At 43.2% G+C, this 23,333-nt stretch overlaps 1 protein-coding gene across 1 annotated transcript in view; it reads right to left on the reverse strand.

The window, feature by feature from the left end:
• Window positions 1-688: 688 nt before the first annotated feature.
• Window positions 689-23,333, reverse strand: part of dtnbp1b (dystrobrevin binding protein 1b) — a gene marked incomplete at its 3' end in the record, with an annotated part of 50,434 nt that continues 27,789 nt past the window's right edge. Inside the window, exons 2-4 of the mRNA XM_083774504.1 lie at window positions 7,952-8,119; window positions 1,986-2,129; window positions 689-999 (exon numbers count right to left, since the gene is read on the reverse strand). Of these exons, the coding sequence (XP_083630630.1) occupies window positions 689-999; window positions 1,986-2,129; window positions 7,952-8,119 (623 nt within the window). The remainder of the gene's footprint in view (window positions 1,000-1,985; window positions 2,130-7,951; window positions 8,120-23,333) is intronic.

The raw sequence follows: 23,333 nt of genomic DNA on the forward strand, positions 1-23,333 counted from the left end.
AATGGGATTTGAACTGATTGCAAAGACCACTAGTTAAATATCCTGGATGTACAGTACAGTACACAAACCTCAAAATGTATGATCTTATTTGAATTTCTAAAAGTCTTAACCTGGCTTGTAAACAGGATTATACCGGTACACAAATTCATAAAATGGAATACTGAATTATTCTGAATACTACTGAAATATTATGTGCAATTCTGCATATAAACACATTTGGCAGTGGTTACTTAGTCAATCCATTTTCAGACCATTCCCTTTCGTACAGTACTGTATATTCCTCCCAACGACAGATCGGCAATCCACGTTTGATTTATAGAGGGTATGCGTGAGTGGCATCATCATCATCATACCCGGAATTTATGTGGGAACACCTACTGAGTAGCAAAAGAACCCAACTTTCGGGCCTTGACAGCCCATACATCCAAACAGAAAAGTCCTATCTGATAGCATTAAACAACTCACTTTTCCACTCGATTTGCCACTTATTTTATGCATGCGCACACCCTCCATTATGGCAAATTGACTGGATTATGCAGAGATTTTGACCTTGAATTTGTTTAGTTGGTAGTTTATTTTGTACTGTATGTTTGTGAGCGTACAGTAAGCATGTATGTGCATTTGGTGGGGTTTGTGCACATCCTTTAGTCCAGTGAGTCCAGCTAGGCGGTCTCAGTTGTAACCTAACCTATGACCCACTCTCCTCACTGCAGTCTTTGTTGGTCTGCCGCTCCGCTCCGTCCACCAGCGCCGTGTCGGGGTGCACCTCCTCGTCGTCCAGGGTCACCACCACGGGGGTCGTCGCCCTGCTCATCTTCGCTCCCTCCTCCCTCTTCGCCTCGTCCTCCTCCTCTTCCTCCTCCTCTTCCTCCCCGGCGTCTGTGTCCTGGCTGGCCGAGTCGGTGCAGGTCGAGGACAGGGACGACAGCTTGTGTCGCCACTCGGCCTGCGTGGGGACCTGCAGGCTGATCTCTGTGGTGAACGACTCCACGTCTGGACCTGGAAACGGAGAGGAAGAGACACCGTCGCACAGGTCATTTTCTTTTGTTTTAGGCAGTTTTTGGTTTATTCATACACTTCACATAATAATATAGGGGGGGGCACGACCAATGAACTGGTCGGAATAACGTGTTCCTTCCACGCGCTACGTCCGGCCAGGGAAACTCTCCCCTGTCAGGTGAAAAGAAGCAGCTTGGACTCCTCATGCATAGAAGGAAGCATGAGGTCAGTCCGCTGCCCCCCCCCAGGTTGGCAGAGTAAGTGTAGCACCCAGGATCACATTAGATAACATTAGAAAACGGCAAAATCGTGGGATAAAATTTTTTTATTAAAAATAAGTGCGTCAAAAAGACCAGAACGGTGCCCTTCTTCTATGCCAGGGACAAATTTTGTGTGACTCTGTGAAATGTAGTACATAAATAGATATGCCCTCAGTTGGTTCACAAACCGATGAGAGAGTGTAGGAAGCAGTGTTGTTTTAGGCAGAAAATTTAGATTTTAGTTTAGTCATTAGTCTCTTGAATAATTTTAGTCAACTGGAATGTTTTTTTTTTGTCACTTACGAAATCCAAAGAAAACAATAGCAAAACCTGGAATGTTATAGTGTTAGTCTAGTTTCAGTCGACTAAATATCATAAGACTTTAGTCGACTAAATCTACAGTTTATTCAGTCGACTAAAATGCATTTTGGTGGGCCTTGATGCCGTCGTAATGACTGTTTTAACTTTTTACACAGATTTACAAGCTCGCAACGCGTCGCAGCAGAAGTTTTATCCAAAAGACGAAGTTTATTGATATGAAAACCGATCGCATCGCTCCACAGCCTAGGAGCGCCTGTTGCGCAATCCTCGATGTTGCACAACAGTGGGACGTCATCGAACATGTTCCCCAATTCTAAGAAAAGATCATGTGCTAGACGGCCCCCCGCTGTCCAGTCGCTAGTCGCGTTAGATTTAATCATGCGTGTGTGTGTGTGTGCATCCTACCCAGTACAGGCGAGGCGGCGCTGTTATCCTCTCCTCCAGAGAGCAGGAAGACGTCCAGGGCCTCGTGGTCAGACATGTCCATCAGGTCCATCTGCTCCAGCATGTCCACGTTCACCTCCATGGAGGACATGCTGCCTATTGGCTCTGGACACCACCACGACACACAGGAGGACAAAGATGATTGGTTCATACGATACGACTACAGGACCCAGAGTTCACTGGTAGGTGCATGGCTGAGTACAGGAAGTGATTTGGTTTGGTTTGGTTTCCCACACTTCCAACAAACACCAAGCAAAAAAAGCAAATGGAGTGAGAAATGTTAGATGGGAAAGCAGTTTTATTTTGGCTTGTTTTTCCAGGAAGTGTTCATTGGGTTGTCGCAATTTACAAGAATTAACATGTTAACGAGTGTGTAAGATACTATACCGCTGATATCTGCTTCTAATCTACAGTATTGCTATTATAACATAGAAAAGACATTTGTCTTACAAATCTTGTAAAATGGCTGGCTCTTGGTTTTGAGTTTATTATTGCATTTTATACCATGATAGCATTCATTTGGTTTCCTATTTGTGAACCACAAACACATGGGTTCATATTTACCTGCAGAATGGCCCAAACCATGTTTCTATGACAGGGCGCAGTTTAGACAGGTTTCATAATTTCCTACATTAGTGTACAATGTTGTGAAGACTAACCTTAGTCTAGAGCTTTTTATTTTATTTTATTGTATTGTTTTTCCCTCCCGAGAAAACCTGTGCTTGGCCATCAAAATTAGACAGTAACAACTGTTTTAATTCACCATTTGTTAAGTCCCGCCCGTGGGTTGTGCCCCTCTTTGCACCCATTGGTTGCCGTTTCGTGGTGGACAAAAATCCTCTCTCTCCATCCACTACCATAAACATGTTATTCAGTTGCTTCGTATTGATATTTTGTCACTCAATTCTTATTTTAAACTTGGCGTCAGTAAAAAGGAACATCACAGATGCAGCATGGTGACTGGGCATATGTTTGTTTTTAGTTTTTCCAAAAAAGCGGCGGAACCAGGGTGGAACAAGGCAAAAAGAGCCTGCTTGTTAGTCAGTCAGGGACCAATCAGAAGACTGACAAAGGTTGAATTGCCTATCCCGGCTTAACCCATTAACACCTGAGGTGGAACAGTTTTCTGAAAAACGTACGCAGCTGTATGAGTGGTTCTCAAAACCTTTTATTGAGTTAAACAGGGGTACTCTACTAGTAAAAAAAAAGCTAAAAAAAACCCCCCAAAACAAACAAACACAACAGGCAGGTGAGTTAAAGTATCTTGGTTAAAAAGTGTTTAAAAGGCATGCAAATCCAAAGGACATAAGAACAAAATAGTCGGCACACTGGATCATGCTGCCATGGATTATTTATTATAGCACAAAAGTTGTTTGCAGCATCTGAGGAATAGTTAAATTAGATGCTTGAAACATCCATGTTAGCATGATACAGTGTGAACAACATTATTTTTATGTTTTAAAAGTTGTCACGGTTGTCATTTAACATGCGTTTTATCACACGGCTAAATCTCTCACTGCCCAATACAAAGCGTTAGTGTAGATGTAGCACGCTGCACCATGCAAAGAAAACAAAGTGTCCGCTAGTTACAAGCATGTGTATTTGCAAATAATCTAGCACCAGTGTTGTTTTTGGCAAATTTCTATTTTAGTTCAGTCATAGTCTTTGGAATGAAACATTTAGTTTTAGTCACCTGGAATGCCATAGTGTTAGTCTAGTTTTAGTCGTCTAAATGTCATAAGATTTTAGTCGACTAAATCTGCAGTTCATTTAGTCGAATAAAATGTATTTTGGCGGGCCTTGATAATAATGGCGTAATGGCTAATTTTACACTTTTCAGCATGCAACCAAGTGTAATTACTTATACTGGATCTCTTGTCCACTAGTCCCTTCCTAACATTTTAGTTGTTTCTGTCTGTTAACGAAATTGTCAATACCTTTAACTTAGTTTTAGTCACCATAGCTTAGTTTTCATTTAGTTTCAATTTAGTTTTCGCCAATGGAACATTTTTCGTCTTAGTTTTAGTCGACAAAAACAACACTGTCTAGCACACATACACTCAACATCAATAAAGCTCATACATATACTCTGTTGTGTGCCAAAATAGCAGATCTACAAGCGGTGTAAGCTGTTGTGACTGTGAGCTTATAGACTGGCTATTATCAGCATGTGACAAAGTATAAACGGTGCACTAGGCTATAGTGTATAGAAGTACACTGCTCCAGTAGATACTATGCTTTACTCCAGTGTACACTATAGTGTACTAGGCTCCAGTGTACACTAGTGTACTAGGCTCCAGAGGCTCCAGTGTACACTAAAGTGTACTAGGCTCCAGTGTACACTAAAGTGTACTAGGCTCCAGTGTACACTATAGTGTACTAGGCTCCTCCAGTGTACACTATAGTGTACTAGGCTCCTCCAGTGTACACTATAGTGTACTAGGCTCCTCCAGTGTACACTATAGTGTACTAGGCTCCTCCAGTGTACACTATAGTGTACTAGGCTCCAGTGTACACTATAGTGTACTAGGCTCCAGTGTACACTATAGTGTACTAGGCTCCAGAGGCTCCAGTGTACACTAAAGTGTACTAGGCTCCAGTGTACACTAAAGTGTACTAGGCTCCAGTGTACACTATAGTGTACTAGGCTCCTCCAGTGTACACTATAGTGTACTAGGCTCCTCCAGTGTACACTATAGTGTACTAGGCTCCTCCAGTGTACACTATAGTGTACTAGGCTCCAGTGTACACTATAGTGTACTAGGCTCCAGTGTACACTATAGTGTACTAGGCTCCAGTGTACACTATAGTGTACTAGGCTCCTCCAGTGTACACTATAGTGTACTAGGCTCCTCCAGTGTACACTATAGTGTACTAGGCTCCTCCAGTGTACACTAAAGTGTACTAGGCTCCAGTGTACACTAAAGTGTACTAGGCTCCAGTGTACACTATAGTGTACTAGGCTCCTCCAGTGTACACTATAGTGTACTAGGCTCCTCCAGTGTACACTATAGTGTACTAGGCTCCTCCAGTGTACACTATAGTGTACTAGGCTCCAGTGTACACTATAGTGTACTAGGCTCCAGTGTACACTATAGTGTACTAGGCTCCAGTGTACACTATAGTGTACTAGGCTCCTCCAGTGTACACTATAGTGTACTAGGCTCCTCCAGTGTACACTATAGTGTACTAGGCTCCTCCAGTGTACACTATAGTGTACTAGGCTCCTCCAGTGTACACTATAGTGTACTAGGCTCCTCCAGTGTACACTATAGTGTACAAGTCTCCAGTCTTGAGTCACCACCTCTACATTGAGGCTGGCGCTGCATGCGTCAAACACAGCCAGGCAGAGTGCGGGGGGGCCAACACATGAGCAAGGAAGGAGATGATTGGTTGGCACACAGCAGGGGGAGGGGACACCGTTGGGCTACCATACCTCACGGATATGAGGAGAGCAGAAGAGGGCAGCACAGGGTAGGAGAGCAGTAGAGAGTAAAGAGAGAGAGAGGGGAATGTTATTCACTGTGGACACACGCACACACACACACACACACACACCTGCACGCACGCACACGTACGCACCACACGCACACACCCATAGCCATAATCTAGCCTAAAAGGAGAGGAAGTGCCTGAGCGGAAGTGTTCCTACAGTACCTGCAGTCTTGCGGGGGGGGGGGGGGGGGGGGGGTGAGACTCTTGAGACTCGTGAGACTCTTGAGACTTATTGTACCTCACTCACAAACCTCACCCATCTCTCTCTCGCTCTCTCTGCATCAGGGGAGGGGTGATTTGGGTAAGATGGACAGACGACCAAAAGAGAGAGAGATTGAGAGACAAGGCAATGCAGGACCAAATGAGGAAGTCCCCCACCCCAAAAAAAGAAAATTCAGCAAGTTATGATTATTAACATTTGACAAACAAACAGCAGGAAAATCAGAGCACTTGTTTGATCCAGAAAACCCTAGACCACAGAAAATCTACTGAATGTTAAAAGTTCAGGTTTTTTGGGTGCAATTGAGCTCAGAAAACCTAAAAGAAATATGAAAAATTACAAAAACCTTTCTTTTATGTCACAATCCCTTTTAAGGGACCTCTTCTCTCCTCCTTGCCTGTCTCTCTTTCCATCTCTAAATCTCTCATACTGGTGCTTCATTGGTTTTAGCAGTGATCTTGTATGCAGATTTGTGTTGTGAAGTCAAATCAGACTCGGGGTGTCTCACATAATAGCCTCATGTCCAGATGTGCTTTTCTCTGCTATAGTAAGATGTCGTAAAGTCTCACCACTGGTAGTAATGTTGCTGTTAATGATGTTTTTGTACCTAATTGTAATTGCACAGCAGCCTACACATTCCAAGTGTGTTTGCTACACATCAAGAAACACTAAACTTAAATAATATTCATGAACTACAATTCACAGCTTTTAAACATTAGGGTGAAGAGGTAGAATTCACACATCGAATTCCTAAAATAAGAACAATGTCAGAACAGGTGTGTACTGTGCATGACTGAAGCGTTATTCATAGTCTGAATTTTCGGTGGTGAGGTGACCACCACCGCTTCAACATGACGTCACTGAGCCGCGGTGAAGAGCAAACCATCGCTCTCCCCAGCCCTTCTCTCTGTTTTTACTCCCCACCGCTCCACGTTATTACAGCTCCGGTGGTCACCTCACCACCGAAAATCCAGACTATGAATAAGCCTTCAGCTGACCTGCGGCTCCTGACCGTGCCAAATTCTAATTACAGGTCCAGAGGCGACCATGCTTTTTCAGTGGCCGGCCCCAAACACTGAAACTGTTTGCCCCTACACATTAAGTCTGCCCGCTCCTTAGAGGCTTTTAAGTCTTTGCTTAAAACACATCTTTTCGTAGACTAATTCATGTCACACTGTGGGGGTCCTTGAAATTATACGGGTTGAGAATCACTGCTAGAGCCGTTAAAAAAAATCTTCTCTCATGGGGGGTCCCTGGTGTATCTCTTCAAATGGGGGTTTGCGGGCTCATTAGTGTCAGTTTGGGGGTCCTTGACATGAAAACGTTTATGAACCACTGCTTTAAAGCTAGTGTGACCCATTGGTTGTCAACATAGACCCAAAGCCATTCTTCCTCTCTGTATCCACTCTAACAAGCTGTTTCCACTGGATTAAGGGACAGACAAGTAACAGACGTCAGGGGTGGGGGGGGGGGGGGGGGAAATCACATTACAAACAGCTGGGCCAATGGAGTCTCATAGATCTTTCAGAGCAGGCCGCCGCCGCATATCTCATTCCCTCCCTCGTTTCACTGTGTCCTACGGGTATTTCAGCACTGGGTTTTTGGCAGTAATGCACGAGGTAAACTGCTGTGCAATTCTATTACAATCCCACTGGAAGTCTACATTTATATGGCCTAGTGGCATTTTTCAAAGTAATGGCTCTACTTGGTGTGTTTTAGTGACAGGGCACTCGGGAGAGTGCGGTGGAGCCCTGCTTGAGAAAGCTATCGCAGCTCAATCGTCTGATATGGAGTCCCAGCTTTGAGTATTTCAGCGTAATGCTTGGTATAAGGCAGGGGGGCCCACACTTTGTTTGACTTGAGAGCTACTTTCACAATGACCAGCTCAACAAGATGATCTCACCCAAAAAAGTATTATCCCATTGCTATAAGACGAACACACTTGGAATGGGAAATAGAGAGAGGAAAATGGAATTCGTAGTTATTTGTATATGACTTTGTAATGCTACTGACTAGTTTTTTTTTAATGATATATATTTTGGGGCATGTCATGTGATCTACTGGTAGATCTACCTTCTGGGCACCGCTTGTATAAGGGGTTGTTGGAGACACATCACAGGCTGCAAGAAACATTCCATTTCAAGCTCTTGTAGTGTTTTGCGCGGCAACAAACGCGGGGTTCTTCTTAACCTCTACTAGCTGTAGCTCTCACCTCTCCTCTCGGCGATCTGCAGGTAGCCCGTAGACAGGTACTGCTCCATGTCCTGCTGGAACGCCTCCTCAAAGAACTTCTGTCTCTCCTTCAGCTTGACCTGAGGGGGCGGGACCCCAGGCGGCTCCGCCCCCGGGACCCTCTGAACATGCTCCAACTCCAACTCCACTGGCAATGGAAGACACAGAACGAGTTATACAAAATGATGCTAATAACAATGAACTGGAATTGTATAGCATCCATTTATATTAGGACTGAGGCCGATAGATACAATGGCATGTACATGGCAACAGTGTTGATTTTGTCGACTAAAACCAAGACGAAAAATGTTCGTCGACTACCTTTTTTCACTGACAAACTAAATGGAAACTAAATGAAAACTAGGCTATGATGACTAAAACTAAGACTAAATGTATTGACAATTAAGTCAACAGATTAAAACTAGAAATGCTAGGAAGGGACTAGTGGACAAGAGATCCAGTACACTTGGTTGCATGCTGTAAATAGCAGATCTACAAGCTCACGATCTGCTATTTTCAGCAAGTGTAAAATCAGTCATTACGACGGCATCAAGGCCCGCGAAAATAAAATGTTGTCGACTAAATCAACTGTAGATTTAGTCGACTAAAACAACACTGCATTGCAACAAGAACCCCAAAAAGTGGTTCCCGCCCTGACTGGGTTAATACATGGGCTGTAGCACATGGTGCTTTACAGTTTAGAGAGAGAGTTCCTGTTACACATTAAATTGATTCAGATGTGATGATATCTGATTCTTTAACCACTTAAACCCGGCAGTATACAGTATCAACTGTATGTACAGTAGTTGACTGGGGTCCCCCAGGGCTCTATGCTAGCATTTCACTATACACCACCAGATCTCTTTGATGAAACTGGCCCAATCTACACAAGCTGTCTCGTTGTGACTATTTTCGCTGAATGTCCGTCCCAGAATAGGCGCGCTACTATAGGGTTCAAGTGTTTTAAACGTTACGTTATACCGTTTTAAAGTGCATCACACTGTTAAGTCTGTTAAGCTGCAAATCTAAAAAAAAACTAGGCTCCAGTGTACACTATAGTGTACTAGGCTCCAGTGTACACTATAGTGTACTAGGCTCCTCCAGTGTACACTATAGTGTACTAGGCTCCTCCAGTGTACACTATAGTGTACTAGGCTCCTCCAGTGTACACTATAGTGTACTAGGCTCCTCCAGTGTACACTATAGTGTACTAGGCTCCAGTGTACACTATAGTGTACTAGGCTCCAGTGTACACTATAGTGTACTAGGCTCCTCCAGTGTACACTATAGTGTACTAGGCTCCTCCAGTGTACACTATAGTGTACTAGGCTCCTCCAGTGTACACTATAGTGTACTAGGCTCCTCCAGTGTACACTATAGTGTACTAGGCTCCTCCAGTGTACACTATAGTGTACTAGGCTCCTCCAGTGTACACTATAGTGTACTAGGCTCCTCCAGTGTACACTATAGTGTACTAGGCTCCTCCAGTGTACACTATAGTGTACTAGGCTCCAGTGTACACTATAGTGTACTAGGCTCCAGTGTACACTATAGTGTACTAGGCTCCAGTGTACACTATAGTGTACTAGGCTCCAGTGTACACTATAGTGTACTAGGCTCCTCCAGTGTACACTATAGTGTACAAGTCTCCAGTCTTGAGTCACCACCTCTACATTGAGGCTGGCGCTGCATGCGTCAAACACAGCCAGGCAGAGTGCGGGGGGGCCAACACATGAGCAAGGAAGGAGATGATTGGCTGGCACACAGCAGGGGGAGGGGACACCGTTGGGCTACCATACCTCACGGATATGAGGAGAGCAGAAGAGGGCAGCACAGGGTAGGAGAGCAGTAGAGAGTAAAGAGAGAGAGAGGGGAATGTTATTCACTGTGGACACACGCACACACACACACACCTGCACGCACGCACGCGTACGCACCACACGCACACACCCACTGCCATAATCTAGCCTAAAAGGAGAGGAAGTGCCTGAGCGGAAGTGTTCCTACAGTACCTGCAGTCTTGCGGGAGGGGGGGGGGGGGGGGGGGGGGGGGGGGGGGGTTGTGTGTGTGTGAGACTCTTGAGACTTATTGTACCTCACTCACAAACCTCACCCATCTCTCTCTCGCTCTCTCTGCATCAGGTGAGGGGTGAAAAAAAAAACTGCTTTGCATTGCTGCTAACTTCCAGAAACTATTGAGAGGCTCCATGATCGACGACCAAACCTGTAAAAGAATTGGTCCATTGGAGTAAACAGAGTCGTCACCTCTCTCTCTCTCTTTCTCTCTCTCTCTCTCTCTGTATGTCTCCCTCTCTTTCTCTCTCTGCTATCTGATTTCTGAATCTGATATCTCCATAATAATTTTGAGTTGTAGTCCTTATAAATATATTTTTTATCCCACGATTTTGTAACCCATGTTTCACCCCTGTGTCAATCATCTAATGTGATTCTGGGCTCTACACACCCTCCGCCAACCTAGTCCCCATATATGGGGGACAAGGGGAGAGCAACGGACTTGAACTCATGCTTCCTTCATGCCTGAGTGTTTGAGTTGTAGTCCTGTTCGGTTGTGCTTATATTTGCGCTGTGGTGGCAATGCTTCAATATGTCACCAGTCTCGCGTTGATCCCGCCTCTAGCGTCCGCATATCACTCCGAACAAAACTGGTTCGGAGTACATCGTCTCTGCCCGAGAGAGCCCAGACTCTCCCTTCTGGCTGCATGGAAATGTTGTCGTTGGATAAGATTTTGTCTACAATTCCATGCTTTTGGCAACGTTTTTCAAAATAACAATTCTTCTACATTCTCTAATTGTGTATACTTCTTGTAAAAGAAGTAATGCAGATGTGTAACAATAATGTAACTCTTGAGAGCGTAAAATGAAACTTTTTAACTCTTGAGAGAGCCAAATGGACCCATACGGGTCCATTTGGTTTCATTGTACGCTCTCTCAAGAGTTAAAAACCTATAAGAGTCCATTTGGTTTGCAACTCCATCATTCCTACAAGTTCATAGCGCGGCACCGAGTGCCACGCTATGAACTTGTAGGTCTGCTATTTTTTTTTAATCGTGCAAATGTGCCTGAAATCTTTGAATATATATATAACACCCTTCCCAGGTAGCTATGAGGTTTCTTGTGTAGTAGTACTCTGGGTGGGGCCTGAGTTCGTTTTAATGAACTGGCGCGACTACCTGTAGTCTAACTTATTACCTTTTTTACTCTGTACTTATGTAATTTTAATCCAGTTGACGGTGCCTCTAAATAAAGTTAGAGAATATAATTACCTTATACACTGGGCTGGACTGGGCTACATATATATTGTTACAGAGCGAGTTTCTAACTCAAATCTTTGCTACTGGGGGGGTCCCTGGAACAACATATTGTCAGATGGGGGTTGACGGCCAATGTCATATATATTTGACATTAAAATGTTTGATCACCACTGACATAGAAACATGGGCTAAACCACTCTGGTAGTGTTGTACTTGATGTTCACGTGGCCATGCAGAGCGTCAGAGAAAAGCTCTATGATGTAAAAGTAATAAATGCATGATGGGTAGATGACGAGGGGCCAAGTAGTAGCTCGTCCTCTGGAGGGTCCGGGGGGTCAATCACTGCTGAACCAGAACCGTGCATAGCACAGCGTGAATCACGCAGCCCTCATTAAGTCAAAGCCCGCTCTCTCCAGTACGCTGCACAGGATAGAAAACACTCACTGAAGGCTCAGGCTTCCTCCCTTACCAACCCCCAACAACCCACTGCTGCATGTACGGCTGTACGCTCCACTTAACCATGCACTGGGAAATCCTCGCTGGCAAAGGAACATTTTTCTTTCTTCACCTTTTTTCAGCATCATCTCCACTCCACATATATGCACTCACTCACTAATGTGCTTTAAATGATGTGTCGGTACCATTTATCTTCTACACGCCCTGTCTCAGAGTTGAACCGTGGCTAGTCGTTAGAAACCTTGCTTAGTGATCACACTGTCTGTGGTAGTTTCAAAGGAAGCTTTGAGAAGGAAAGGCAATGGTCACGTGACTGGGCTGCGCCATGACACTTTCATGGATGCTTTAATGGAAGCCAAACTACACCCGGAAGTTGCAGAATGCTCTGGAGTCAATGAGAGCTCAGTGAGCAGCTCTATTTATATATATAATACACTGGAGTCAATGAGAGCTCAGTGACCAGCTCTATTTATATATATAATACACTGGAGTCAATGAGAGCTCAGTGACCAGCTCTATTTATATATAGAATACACTGGAGTCAATGAGAGCTCAGTGACCAGCTCTATTTATATATATATATCATACTATCATCATCATCATCATACTATAATTCTAACAATGTCTGAGTGTGTGTCTGTGTGTCAGAAACACTGCCTTAGCTCTTTACAGCCTGCACCAATCACTCCCACTTTTCACACAGGCATTGACCATATGAATATGGAGGGCTTAACGAAGCCCTTTTTTCGATTTCACACATTAATGATTATTAATGAATTTATTAGTCAATTACAAACGCACCCGGGCGCAGTACCCCCCAAGGCCACAAGGGGGGGCAAATATCTCACAACGGGTAAGGGCTAGTATATATAATACACTGGAGTCAATGAGAGCTCAGTGACCAGCTCTATTTATATATATATATATATATATATATATATATATATATATATATATATATATTAGAGCTGGGACTCGATTAAAAAAATTAATCTAATTAATCAGAGGCTTTGCGATTAATTAATCTAGATTAATCGCATTTTAATCGCATATCAATATTCAACCCGAGAACAGCGAGAAACCTTTTTTTTAAATGTTTTTTGGTATCCCAGTGAATCAACGAATAGTGACTACAGGATACCACTCATTTTCAACATTTTACTGCAGTCATTAATATACCTGTTGTGGAAATAATAATAGAAAGTCACCCCATTCTGTGTTGCCTAGAACTGGAGGTCTGACATTTTTTTAGTAACAGTAACAAGTACATCTCAGTGACATCACAAAGCTGTACTTACTTCATATTGTTACTGTTTTTTGTCAGACCTCCAGTTCTAGGCAACACAAAATGGGGTGACTTTTTCTTATTTCCAGTTTTCAGTACTATAGAAAAGCGCCCAGTGAGAAACGTTCCGCAGTGAAAAAAAAGGTGCGATTAATTTATCTGTAGTTAATCGCGATTAATTTTTCTGTAGTTAATTAATCTAAATTAATCGCAATTAGTCCCGGCCCTAATATATATATATATATATATATATATATATATATATATATATAATACACTGGAGTCAATGAGAGCTCAGTGACCAGCTCTATTTATATATATAATACACTGGAGTCAATGAGAGCTCAGTGACCAGCTCATGAACAAACACTGTTTCTGAATGACTGAGACCTTTTGTGAAGTAATCGCTTCTGGAAAAGACATGTAACACATTATTGTCTGCTGTGTTGCTTTTCGATGTGTACACTGTCATTTTACAGAGGTATGGTATCTAAAGAGCTCAAAGCACCTTTCTGAACGTACCAAGTATCACGAGACTTCCCACCGTTTCCTGTCTGTCAGTCAAATCTTGCGATACCTCCGAGCCAGAAATGGTACCTGCTGCCGTTTACATCCTCAAATCGAAAAGCAAGTGATTAGAAAACAACCTGTGATATGTCTTCTTTTATATTCCTGAACCGATTATATGACAAAGGTCTCAATTGTTCATACATAGTGTTTATGAGTTGGTCCAGCCGGCTCCATTCACTGCCATGTATTCATTGAACTTCCGGTGTGAGTTTTGGCTCCCATGAAAGTGTCCATGAAAGTGTCATGGCGCAGCGTGACCATTTCCTTTCCTTCTCAAAGCTTCCTTGGTAATTTCCAGGAAGAGAGATCGAGGCTGTAGTTTCCGTTAGCTTGGAATCCCCACAGTTCTGATCTATCCACGGCCGACCTCTGAGATGCTGAGTGAGTTTACAGAAATAGTGCCATCTTATAATGAGCATTAATGAGGACCAATTATATGAAGATACGGTTGAAAATAGGTGACTATTACAGTACGTCAGCTGGCGCATGATGGGGCAGCAACAACGTCCCTCCACTTCATTTGTCTTCGGCCATGTAAGCAGGGGAAGTGTTCCTTTTATGAATGTAACTGCAAAGTGTATAAATGGAACCAGTGGACCTGTAAGCGTCCACATAAAAGTTGATAAACCCCCTTACATGTCATTCTGCAAGAAATTATTTTTCTGAGGGCTTCCAGAGATCGAAAAAAGAAAAAGGATGAGAATCCCTTATGTATAACTTAAGTCAAACAGCTACCGTCCACATTCTCAGACAAGCTGTCTCTTTAGTTCTCGTCTTCAAGTGACACCCAACGCTTACATAAGACTCCTCCCACACACATGTAGAGGAAACATGTCAACCTTAACATTTGACATGTTCTGACACCATGCAGAACTGACCTTAAGAACACATTATGCCCCCTACTCAGCATGCAACCAAGTGTAAAATGACTCATACTGGATCTCTTGTCCACTAGTCTCTCCCTAACATTTTAGTCTAGTTTTTATTTGTTGACGAAATTGATATTATATTTAGTCTTGGTTTTAGTCATCGTGACTTAGTTTTCATTTAGTTTCAATTTAGTTTTTGTCAATGGAAAAAGGTAGTCGACGAACATTTTTCGTCTCAGTTTTAGTCGAGACACTTTATAACTCCCGACAGCTCCGTTCCATTAAGTGAAATAATGTCCCAAGGTTTGTGCTGATGCCAGTTCTACTAAAGCTTCAGTGGGAGTCTATGGGAGATTATATTATTGTCATCCAAAGACCACATGTTATGATCTCAGCAAAAAAAAAGTGCCTGGAAATGCATGGTCTATTACCATATGCACAGATCAAAGCTATTCATTCTCATGACTTTTGACATTTTATGTGCTCATTTTATGTGCTCTTTTTCTACTCAACTCTCCATCCATTCCTCCTGCCCTCAGCATCTTCTAGCAGGCATATTAGCCCATGTGGGCTATTTTTAGCACTCTTTTTCCTTCGGCCACATATACTGTAGGATTAACTCCACATACTGTACGATTAACTCCACGGGGATGATGACTTTAGGAACGTGACTCATAAAACCCATGAGCGGGCATGTGTGCGTGCGTGTGTGTGTGTGCGTGTGTGTGTGTGTGTGTGTCTGTGTGTGTGCATGTGCGTATAACAGAACCAAATACCACATGTCTTACAGTACGTTTTAACAGTGGGCGACGGCCAGACCAATTCTTTGGAAGTGCATTATTTGTCCATGGGACCCTACTGATGACTACCGGCGATAGCAGGCGAACAGGCGATGGTCGAACAGTGGGGCCGGAGGAACGTCGCCAGAAAAGATAAAAATAATTCATCTTTTCGGGCGATTGGGTGATGTGTCGGGCCGATGCTCACCCACTGTTAAAACGCACTGTTAGGTGATTGTGTTGTGTCACAACTGACAACACATGACAATTAAATAACTTCATAATTGGTATTAACACACTTGCTGATTAATAACACTGGTCACACACACACACACACACGCACGCACGCACACACACACACACACACACACACACACACACACACACACACACACACACACACACACACACACACACACACACACACACACACACACACACACACACACACCATTAGTCCTTGTCTCAAATTGAACCCCTTTTCTTCTCGCAGTGGAGGAGATGAACAAACATTTCCCCTCCACGACCTCTGGCTCATAAATCAGTATTGCACATCATATTCATGTTGCTATTTTGAGCCTTTTAGTTACAAAATAGCAGCATTTTAAACAACATCAAGGTCCTTGATTAACAACTTAAACCCTATATATACTTCACAGACCCCATCGTCCCCCAGGGATCTATAATTGGTCTCCTCTGTTTTTTCCCCCCTCTTTGCCGGAAATAGCCGATCTACATGCTCACAATGTTTGTCTATTATGTCATGCCCAGATTATGGATGTTTCATGTTGTTAAAAAACAAAAACAAACAAGGTGTACTTCTACAGTACCTGAATTGGAATGGGCTGTTAGCCGTCGTGGTACATCTGTTTCTACAAATGTTCACGCAGACTTAAGCAAACTATAGCACCAGCTATAGCTGTTTGTTGCTTTAACCCATTTTGAGGCGGGAACCCCTTTTGGTGTTTTAAGCATTCTGTTCTACTTTAGCTATTGAAAAATAGCACATCTACAAGATCATAGCGCGCTACGAGCTTGTAGGTCTGCTATTTTTGAAAAGTCGTGAAAATGTGGTGAAAATCTTTGAATATATATATTCTTTCAGAGCAAACGTTTTTAACTCAAGTCCCTGGAACAACATATTTTCAGATGGGGGTCGACGGCCAATTCAATATATTTTTAGGGGTCCTTGACATGAAAATGTTTGAGAACGAAAAAACATGGGTTTTTCAGAAAACTGAGGATTTAGAAGACATTTTGTAGAATCGGTTTCGGTCGAAATGGGTTAATAGATTGTCTCCACACAGCTCCTAGTTTGTCCCGTTTTCAGAAACGGCTATAATAACATGTTATCTTTCCTGCCGAGCTGTCTTGTTTGGGAGGACAGTTCAATAGGAATAGGATAGGAGTTGTTGTGTAATTAGTTGTGTGTTTTCAAAAATACCGACCTATCTGGTCTATCTCCACAACGTTGCTGCAGATGTAAGGACCCTGGAAACATGCCCCTGCAAGACAAAATAAACCACATGACGTGGCTTGTATCTCTGCCTGGTTCAGTATGTGTGCATTCGGGGGGGGTAGTCTGTTTGAGTCTGAATGTGTGCACTGTGCACGTACTGTGACTGTAAAACAACTGCCCTTTCCACTGGACCACCAATGCAGCGTTTACTTTTTACTACATGGTGAAAGAAATGCAAATGCCACTCCTTTCCATGCCATACTGGAAGGCAGCATTCAGGAGAATTGCTTTTTTTCTGAAGTCTCCTGAACTTGAACACAGTATTTTGCGTTGAACAAATTTGTTTAGAAATCCATGTCATATATAGACACCGCATCTCCACTAGCTAAAGAGTGCTGGGTTGCGCCCCGAAAATAGCTGATCTACAAGCTCTCCACTTGTCGCAGCGCGACGTGTTGTGAGCTTGTAGATCTGCTATTTTCACTATCTTTGTCCAAAAGTGTGCTCTTAACGGGATTTCAGCCCCTGCCCCTCTAACACTCTGCACGTCCCTGCTCAGGAGGTAGAGTGAACCGAAGGGTTCCGGGTTCCATCGCTCCACTCCTCTTGAGTTGGCGTTGAACCGTCCTTGAGTAAGACACTGAACACCTATTGTTCTGCTCCTGATAAGCTGGTTGGCTGCATGGCGCCTTGCAGGTTTTCCCTCTGCCGTCAGTGTGTGAATGAGATGAATGTATGAATGGGTGAATGTAATGCACAATTTGCACATTGTAATAAAGTGCTTTAGATTAGGTGCTACAGTGTATATAAAGGCACCATTCATTCAGCATTTACCATTTTATATGATTCACTTTTGGGCGGGAACCTCTTTTGGTGTTAGCATTGTGTTATGCTTTAGCTATTGAAAAATAGCAGATCTACAAGCTCATAGGTCAGCTTGTAGGTCTGCTATTTTTGAAAAATCGAAGGATCGTCAGGATCTAGAAGATTTTTTTTTAAATCTGATCTCAGGTCAAAATGGGTTAAATGTGCATGGGTGATTTATCACAATTGCATACTGAACTGGAAGAGTGTGCATGCAATGCATTGTATGCTCATGGCCAAGCAAGCCACTGTGGGCATTCGGTGGCAAATTCAGGACAGCAATGATTGAACTGCAACAGTGCATGCGTGAAGGCTGAACCACTATGCCACTGCGCTGGGGAAGCTACTGTATAAGCCCCCCAAAATGTGCCACGGGGTGGCGCGCTGTGAATTTAGCATTAAACCCATTTTTGGCGGGAACCCCTTTTTGGTGTTTTAAGCATTGTGTTATACTTTTGGCTATTGGAAAATAGCAGATCTACAAGCTCATATATATATATATATATATATATTATATATATATATATATATATATATATTCTTTCAGAGCGTTTTTAACTCAAATCTTTGCTTCTGAGGGGTTCCTGGAACAACATATTTTCAGATGGGGGTCGGTGGCCAATTACATTGAATTGGCCAATTTACATGAAATATTGAGCACCACTGATACAGAAACATGAGGTATTACAGAAAACTGTAAATTTCGACGTCAGGCCTAAATGGGTTAAACAATTCCTTCTATTGACACTAGGGGTGCAACGGTTTTCGGTTTAAAACCGAACCGTTCGGTACAGCATACAGTCCATACACGGTTCAATGCGCTCTAATGAACCGTGCTATTTCGGTTTGCATTAATTAATTTCTTACAGCTGCGAAGAATGTATTTCTCGGTCACACACCGTCCTACTAAGAAGTCTAGCGCGCTTATCGGTCACACACCGTCCTACTAAGAAGTCTAGCACTCTTATTGGTCACACACCGTCCTACTAAGAAGTCTAGCACTCTTTCGGTCACAGAAGTGTAGCACTCTGTCGGCCCACCCCCTACACCCCCACACACACACACACACACAGAGAGAGACGGCATGATAAGGAGAATCCAGCCCTCGTCTTTAAACGTCGTTCTTGGAATAATTATTGATCGTCATACACAGAGACACACACAGCGGAGTAACCTCGCGCCAACAGGCTTCTAAGCACTTTGCAAGTTTGTTCAGATCTGATTCTGCATCTGCACTCGCTGTTTGAGTGCTAATTAAGAGGGAGAGTGAGGAAAACAACCCGCAGCAGGACATTCATTCCGTCAGAAAAGTCCCAACAAAATACTCCATGTCCAATCCATGACTGTAGATAGAAGCCCTTCTTCTAATAATATAAGCATAATGTCCTTAAATCCTCATGTAGACTTATTGTAAACGTTTGTATTTTTCTGTGCGACACAACGCATTCACTGTGTGAATCCCTCCCCTCCCAGGAGCCACTCTCCTCTCCTCTTCCCTGCATGTGCTTACTGCCCCGTGTGAGCGCATAGGTGCATTTCTTTCCCCTTGAAAATAATGATGAGGCACATTAAAATAGCAATATAAGGTTTTTTTCCCCTTTAAAATAATGAAAAGGCAGAAATGCCTAATAAAATAATATACCGGTATGCTAAAAAAAGAGAGAAGAAAATAAAATGCTATAAATAAACTTTTTTGAGTGGTGCAAGCCACTGCCTGGCTGGCTGGCTGGGTATGAGCATGAAAACAGCATGGTTGTTTTTCACCACCTGTGCGCAACCTAACACACACACAAACACACACGCACATTATTAACTGTATATATGATGATTTTGTGTGTGCCAGTACAGTGACAGTACAGTACAGTAGAGGGTACAGTAGAGGGACCGGCACACAGTAACTCTGTCATTTCTCAACCGTTTTGGACACGGGCGGCTCGCCGGAACCGGCCCGGCCCCCTGGGCGCGTTCCTGGGGGTCACTTCACGCGGGTGTGATTTTTTTTTACTGTACCGAAACCGAACCGAAACCTTGGCCCAATACCGAGGTTCTAACCGAACCGTGGTCTAACTGAACCGTTGCACCCCTAATTGACACAAGTTATCCATAGTGAGCTATGCTTTTACAGCAGTAATCATTATTTCTGTAGCCAAGTTTAATTTATTTCACATGGTGGAAAATCCCCATTTTAAAATGAAATTCAGACCAGCCATCGTCTCATAAATGACTGCTTTCAACTTAAATCAACACAGATGCAAACAATCATTGCCGCTTCATTTATTGTCTTTTTATGTACTTTAGACGTCTTAACTCACCAAAACAGATTAAGCCCTCTGTCATTTGAAATTAAATCCCCCCCACTTGTTCTGCCGCCTCAGTTTAAATTAACTGTCTGGCCTTAGATGGATTTTATTCCCTTTGGTGTAAAAGGCTGATATTCCATCCTGAGACAGCAGCATGCAGCCTCAGGTCTGCCAGGCCAACGTGACAGTGGAGAGAAGCGCCTGCCGCCTGCTCACTCAGATGTGGTATTTATAGGTTCCTGATGTCTTGCTATCTCTCAAGTGCTCGGGAATTCTAACAAAGGAATCCCCAGTGCTGTAAATAACTCACCACCACTCAAACCTTATTCTAAAGGACCTATAACATAAAAGTCAACTTTTTCAATTTATTTTGTGTTTTTGGGGCTCCCATATGTGTTTTCTATCCTCACAAATAACCAATTTTGAACAATCAGGCTTCCATATCATATGCTTTAATGGAAATTGCTCTCAGGAACAGCTCAACTGATTTTGGCCTCATCGTGATGTCATCAATGTCACCCTACTTTGTATAATTCCTCCTCTTCTTCAGTCTTCAGTTCCAAATTTGCATTTCCACTTTGTTTACAATGTCCGCCATTGTTGATTTTTCAAGCTGGCATGGAATGGAAACAAGCCTGGTTTTATCTAGCACATAGACTGTAAAAAATATGGACAAAGCGTTCTCCGGGTCTTATATGGATGTAAAATGAAGCCTGTCAGTCCTTGAACTGTAAGTCGCCATCTTTGTAGATCCGTTTGGGCCCAGCTGGCCATTGGCTGGCTCCGTTTGGGCCCAGCTGGCCATTGGCTGGCCCAGACAACGAGGCGGGACTTCCCCCTTCTTCTTTGTTGGTTTTTATTTTGACTCGAACGGGGGGTGGCTCCCGATCATAGACTGTAACGGTAGCCACGCCCTTCAGAACATACGTGACTTTATGGTTGACATGAGAAATTAGACTTTAAACTAGTGACTGGAAGCAGAAAGTATTCATGACCATGTTTATTAAGGTAATACAGTCTAGGAGGTGAAGTTGGGCCCAAATACATGGTACTCTATGGAGCTATGGGGTTTTTTGGGCCCAATGACAGCGCCACAACAGGCCATTATATGAACTTTCAGGAAGTCCCGATTTCCTTAGTGGCTTCACACAATATCTGTCTGATCTAGCATCAGTATTATAATGACTCAAATATTAAATAATCTGCATATCAGCACCCCCACCACCTCAGGACATTGTGGTATTGCAGCTAAAACTGCTTTCAAAGTCCAGAAAGAAATGACAAGGTCTGGTTATATCAGAGTGGTGATTGAGGCTCAAACCATTAGAATTAATGCGTGCGTGCATGCGTGCGTGTGTGTGTGAGCGTGCGCCCCCACCATCAATGTTTGACATGTCATTTACTTTTATGGATACGATTAAGCAAAGTAAACCCTGTTTCTAAATATGGCTATAAACGTCTGCATGTTTTAATTGTGTGTGTCTGCGAGCATTGCACACGTGCACGCAAGTACGCGTGCATGTGTGCGCGCACAAGGACATACAGATATAGGGCAAGATAATTAAATAAAAAACATAAAATTGAGCTTTAAATGGACAGAGACATACTCGCCTTCTCTTGATCAGATGTACTCGGTTAAGTTTCCTTTCCACAACAGGCATCTTTAATCAGCATATTATATATTTGAGTGTTTTCTACTTGTCGTACATATTTGCATGTATATTATGCTCTGTGTGTGTGCAAATTTGTTTGGAATTGTTAGAAATAATAAGGCGTTTAATTCTCTATCCATGTGTCCCAGCAGGACTACAGATGGAAAGTAGCTCATTAGCCAAGTCTAGCACGCTTACCTTGATGTGGAAAACTGAAATGTTGCTTATGATTAATGTGCACTGTCTCTGGTAAATAAATAAGATGGAGGGACTGGCCAGAGGCTGCGTGGATGACTCATGGATAGCTGAGCTCTCCAATGAGAGACAAACGGAGCATATTTATTTACAGATGAACTGATAATGACAACAAGCTGCTTAGAATGTAAAACTAAACAAAATGATTGTCTTTTTCAAGGTCCCCAACATTCCAGTGTGGCGTCAACACAAAACACGAGAGAAAGCGAGACAACAGTGATTGACTGGCTTTGCAAGGCTAACAGCCAGGTGAGACACATTGCATACGACACGACACTGCTGCACCTCGCTCACTCTACGCACGCACGCATGCAGACGCTCCCTTGACCCCCAAAACCTCTCATCTTTCACAGCTCCTATCCACAGTATATCTCTGCCGAGGTCAGCCACTGTATTGAAACTGAAATATTGTTATAATCCACTATAATGCTCTTTGACCCTCAATAGAAACAGTAAATGGAAGGGTTGGAGTTTAATGCATTCAGTTCCAAATCCTTGTGTTAAAGCACTCATAATAGTATTGGGTGCTTAAAAACGTTATACACCTATTGGATTAATACAGTACATTAGGCCTAAATGTCTTAATAACTATTCATTTCTGAACCGGGTGTTAGGATGACGTAATTCTGTGTGTGGTGTCTTGACCGGTTGTTGTTCTCTCGCTCTGTGCAGAAAAAACCCAACCACGATTTACCATTTTTGTTGACTAGCGTTCATGACACATAGCATAAGGCAGCTTGATGTACAAATACTGTACACTCCCTGGACATGACAGGGAGGGACTACAGTATACTGTACTGTACCCCCAAGCCAACCCTTGATGCTATGTATGCCAAACAGGCCTTGGGTAGCATTTTTTATAGTCTTTGGTATGACTCAGCAAGGGACTGAACCAGCCTCTAATCACAAGCCCACTGAGCTGGAGATAAGGGGGCTGAATTGAATTGTAGATTGTATTGTTTTTGTCTGTTTCTGTATGTATGGATCCTAGGAAGATGGGGAACCTGTTGAATTGGAAGCTATACTGTAGCCTACTGTAATGGGGATCGATAAACAAATCTGTGGCAAATCTTTGACAAAACGAGCTCCAGGTTTGAGAACTGAACAGAGCAGAGCCGAAGAGTTTGATCAATCCCCCCCCGCCGCAGCGCGGAAAGAAATAAGTTGTTTTCGCTGGTACTTTTAAAGCAGCTTCTATAGGCCAATGTCCAAGCCAAGGTGAGGACTTTCAGGACTATATTATTATTATTATGAGAGAGAGAGAGAGAGAGAGAGAGAGAGAGAGAGAGAGAGAGAGAGAGAGAGAGAGAGAGAGAGAGAGAGAGAGAGGGAGAGAGGGAGAGAGGGAGAGAGGGAGAGAGGGAGAGAGGGAGAGAGAGAGAGGGAGATATAGAGAGAGAGGGAGATATAGAGAGATACGGAGGGAGAGAGAGAGAGAGAGATCATAGGCGGCGGGTGCGTTTTACCTTTGGGTAGGCTACAGAATTGGGTTGGGGGGGGGGGACTGTCGCGAGGCCGCGGATTTATTTATTTATTTCCCAAATGGTCTAAAAATGAGTTCTTTAGCATACTTTTACCAATGAATTAGCCTATACACAGAC

This window comes from Protomyctophum parallelum (genome assembly GCF_964188405.1).
Source record: "Protomyctophum parallelum genome assembly, chromosome: 1".
Classification (NCBI taxonomy): domain Eukaryota; kingdom Metazoa; phylum Chordata; class Actinopteri; order Myctophiformes; family Myctophidae; genus Protomyctophum; species Protomyctophum parallelum.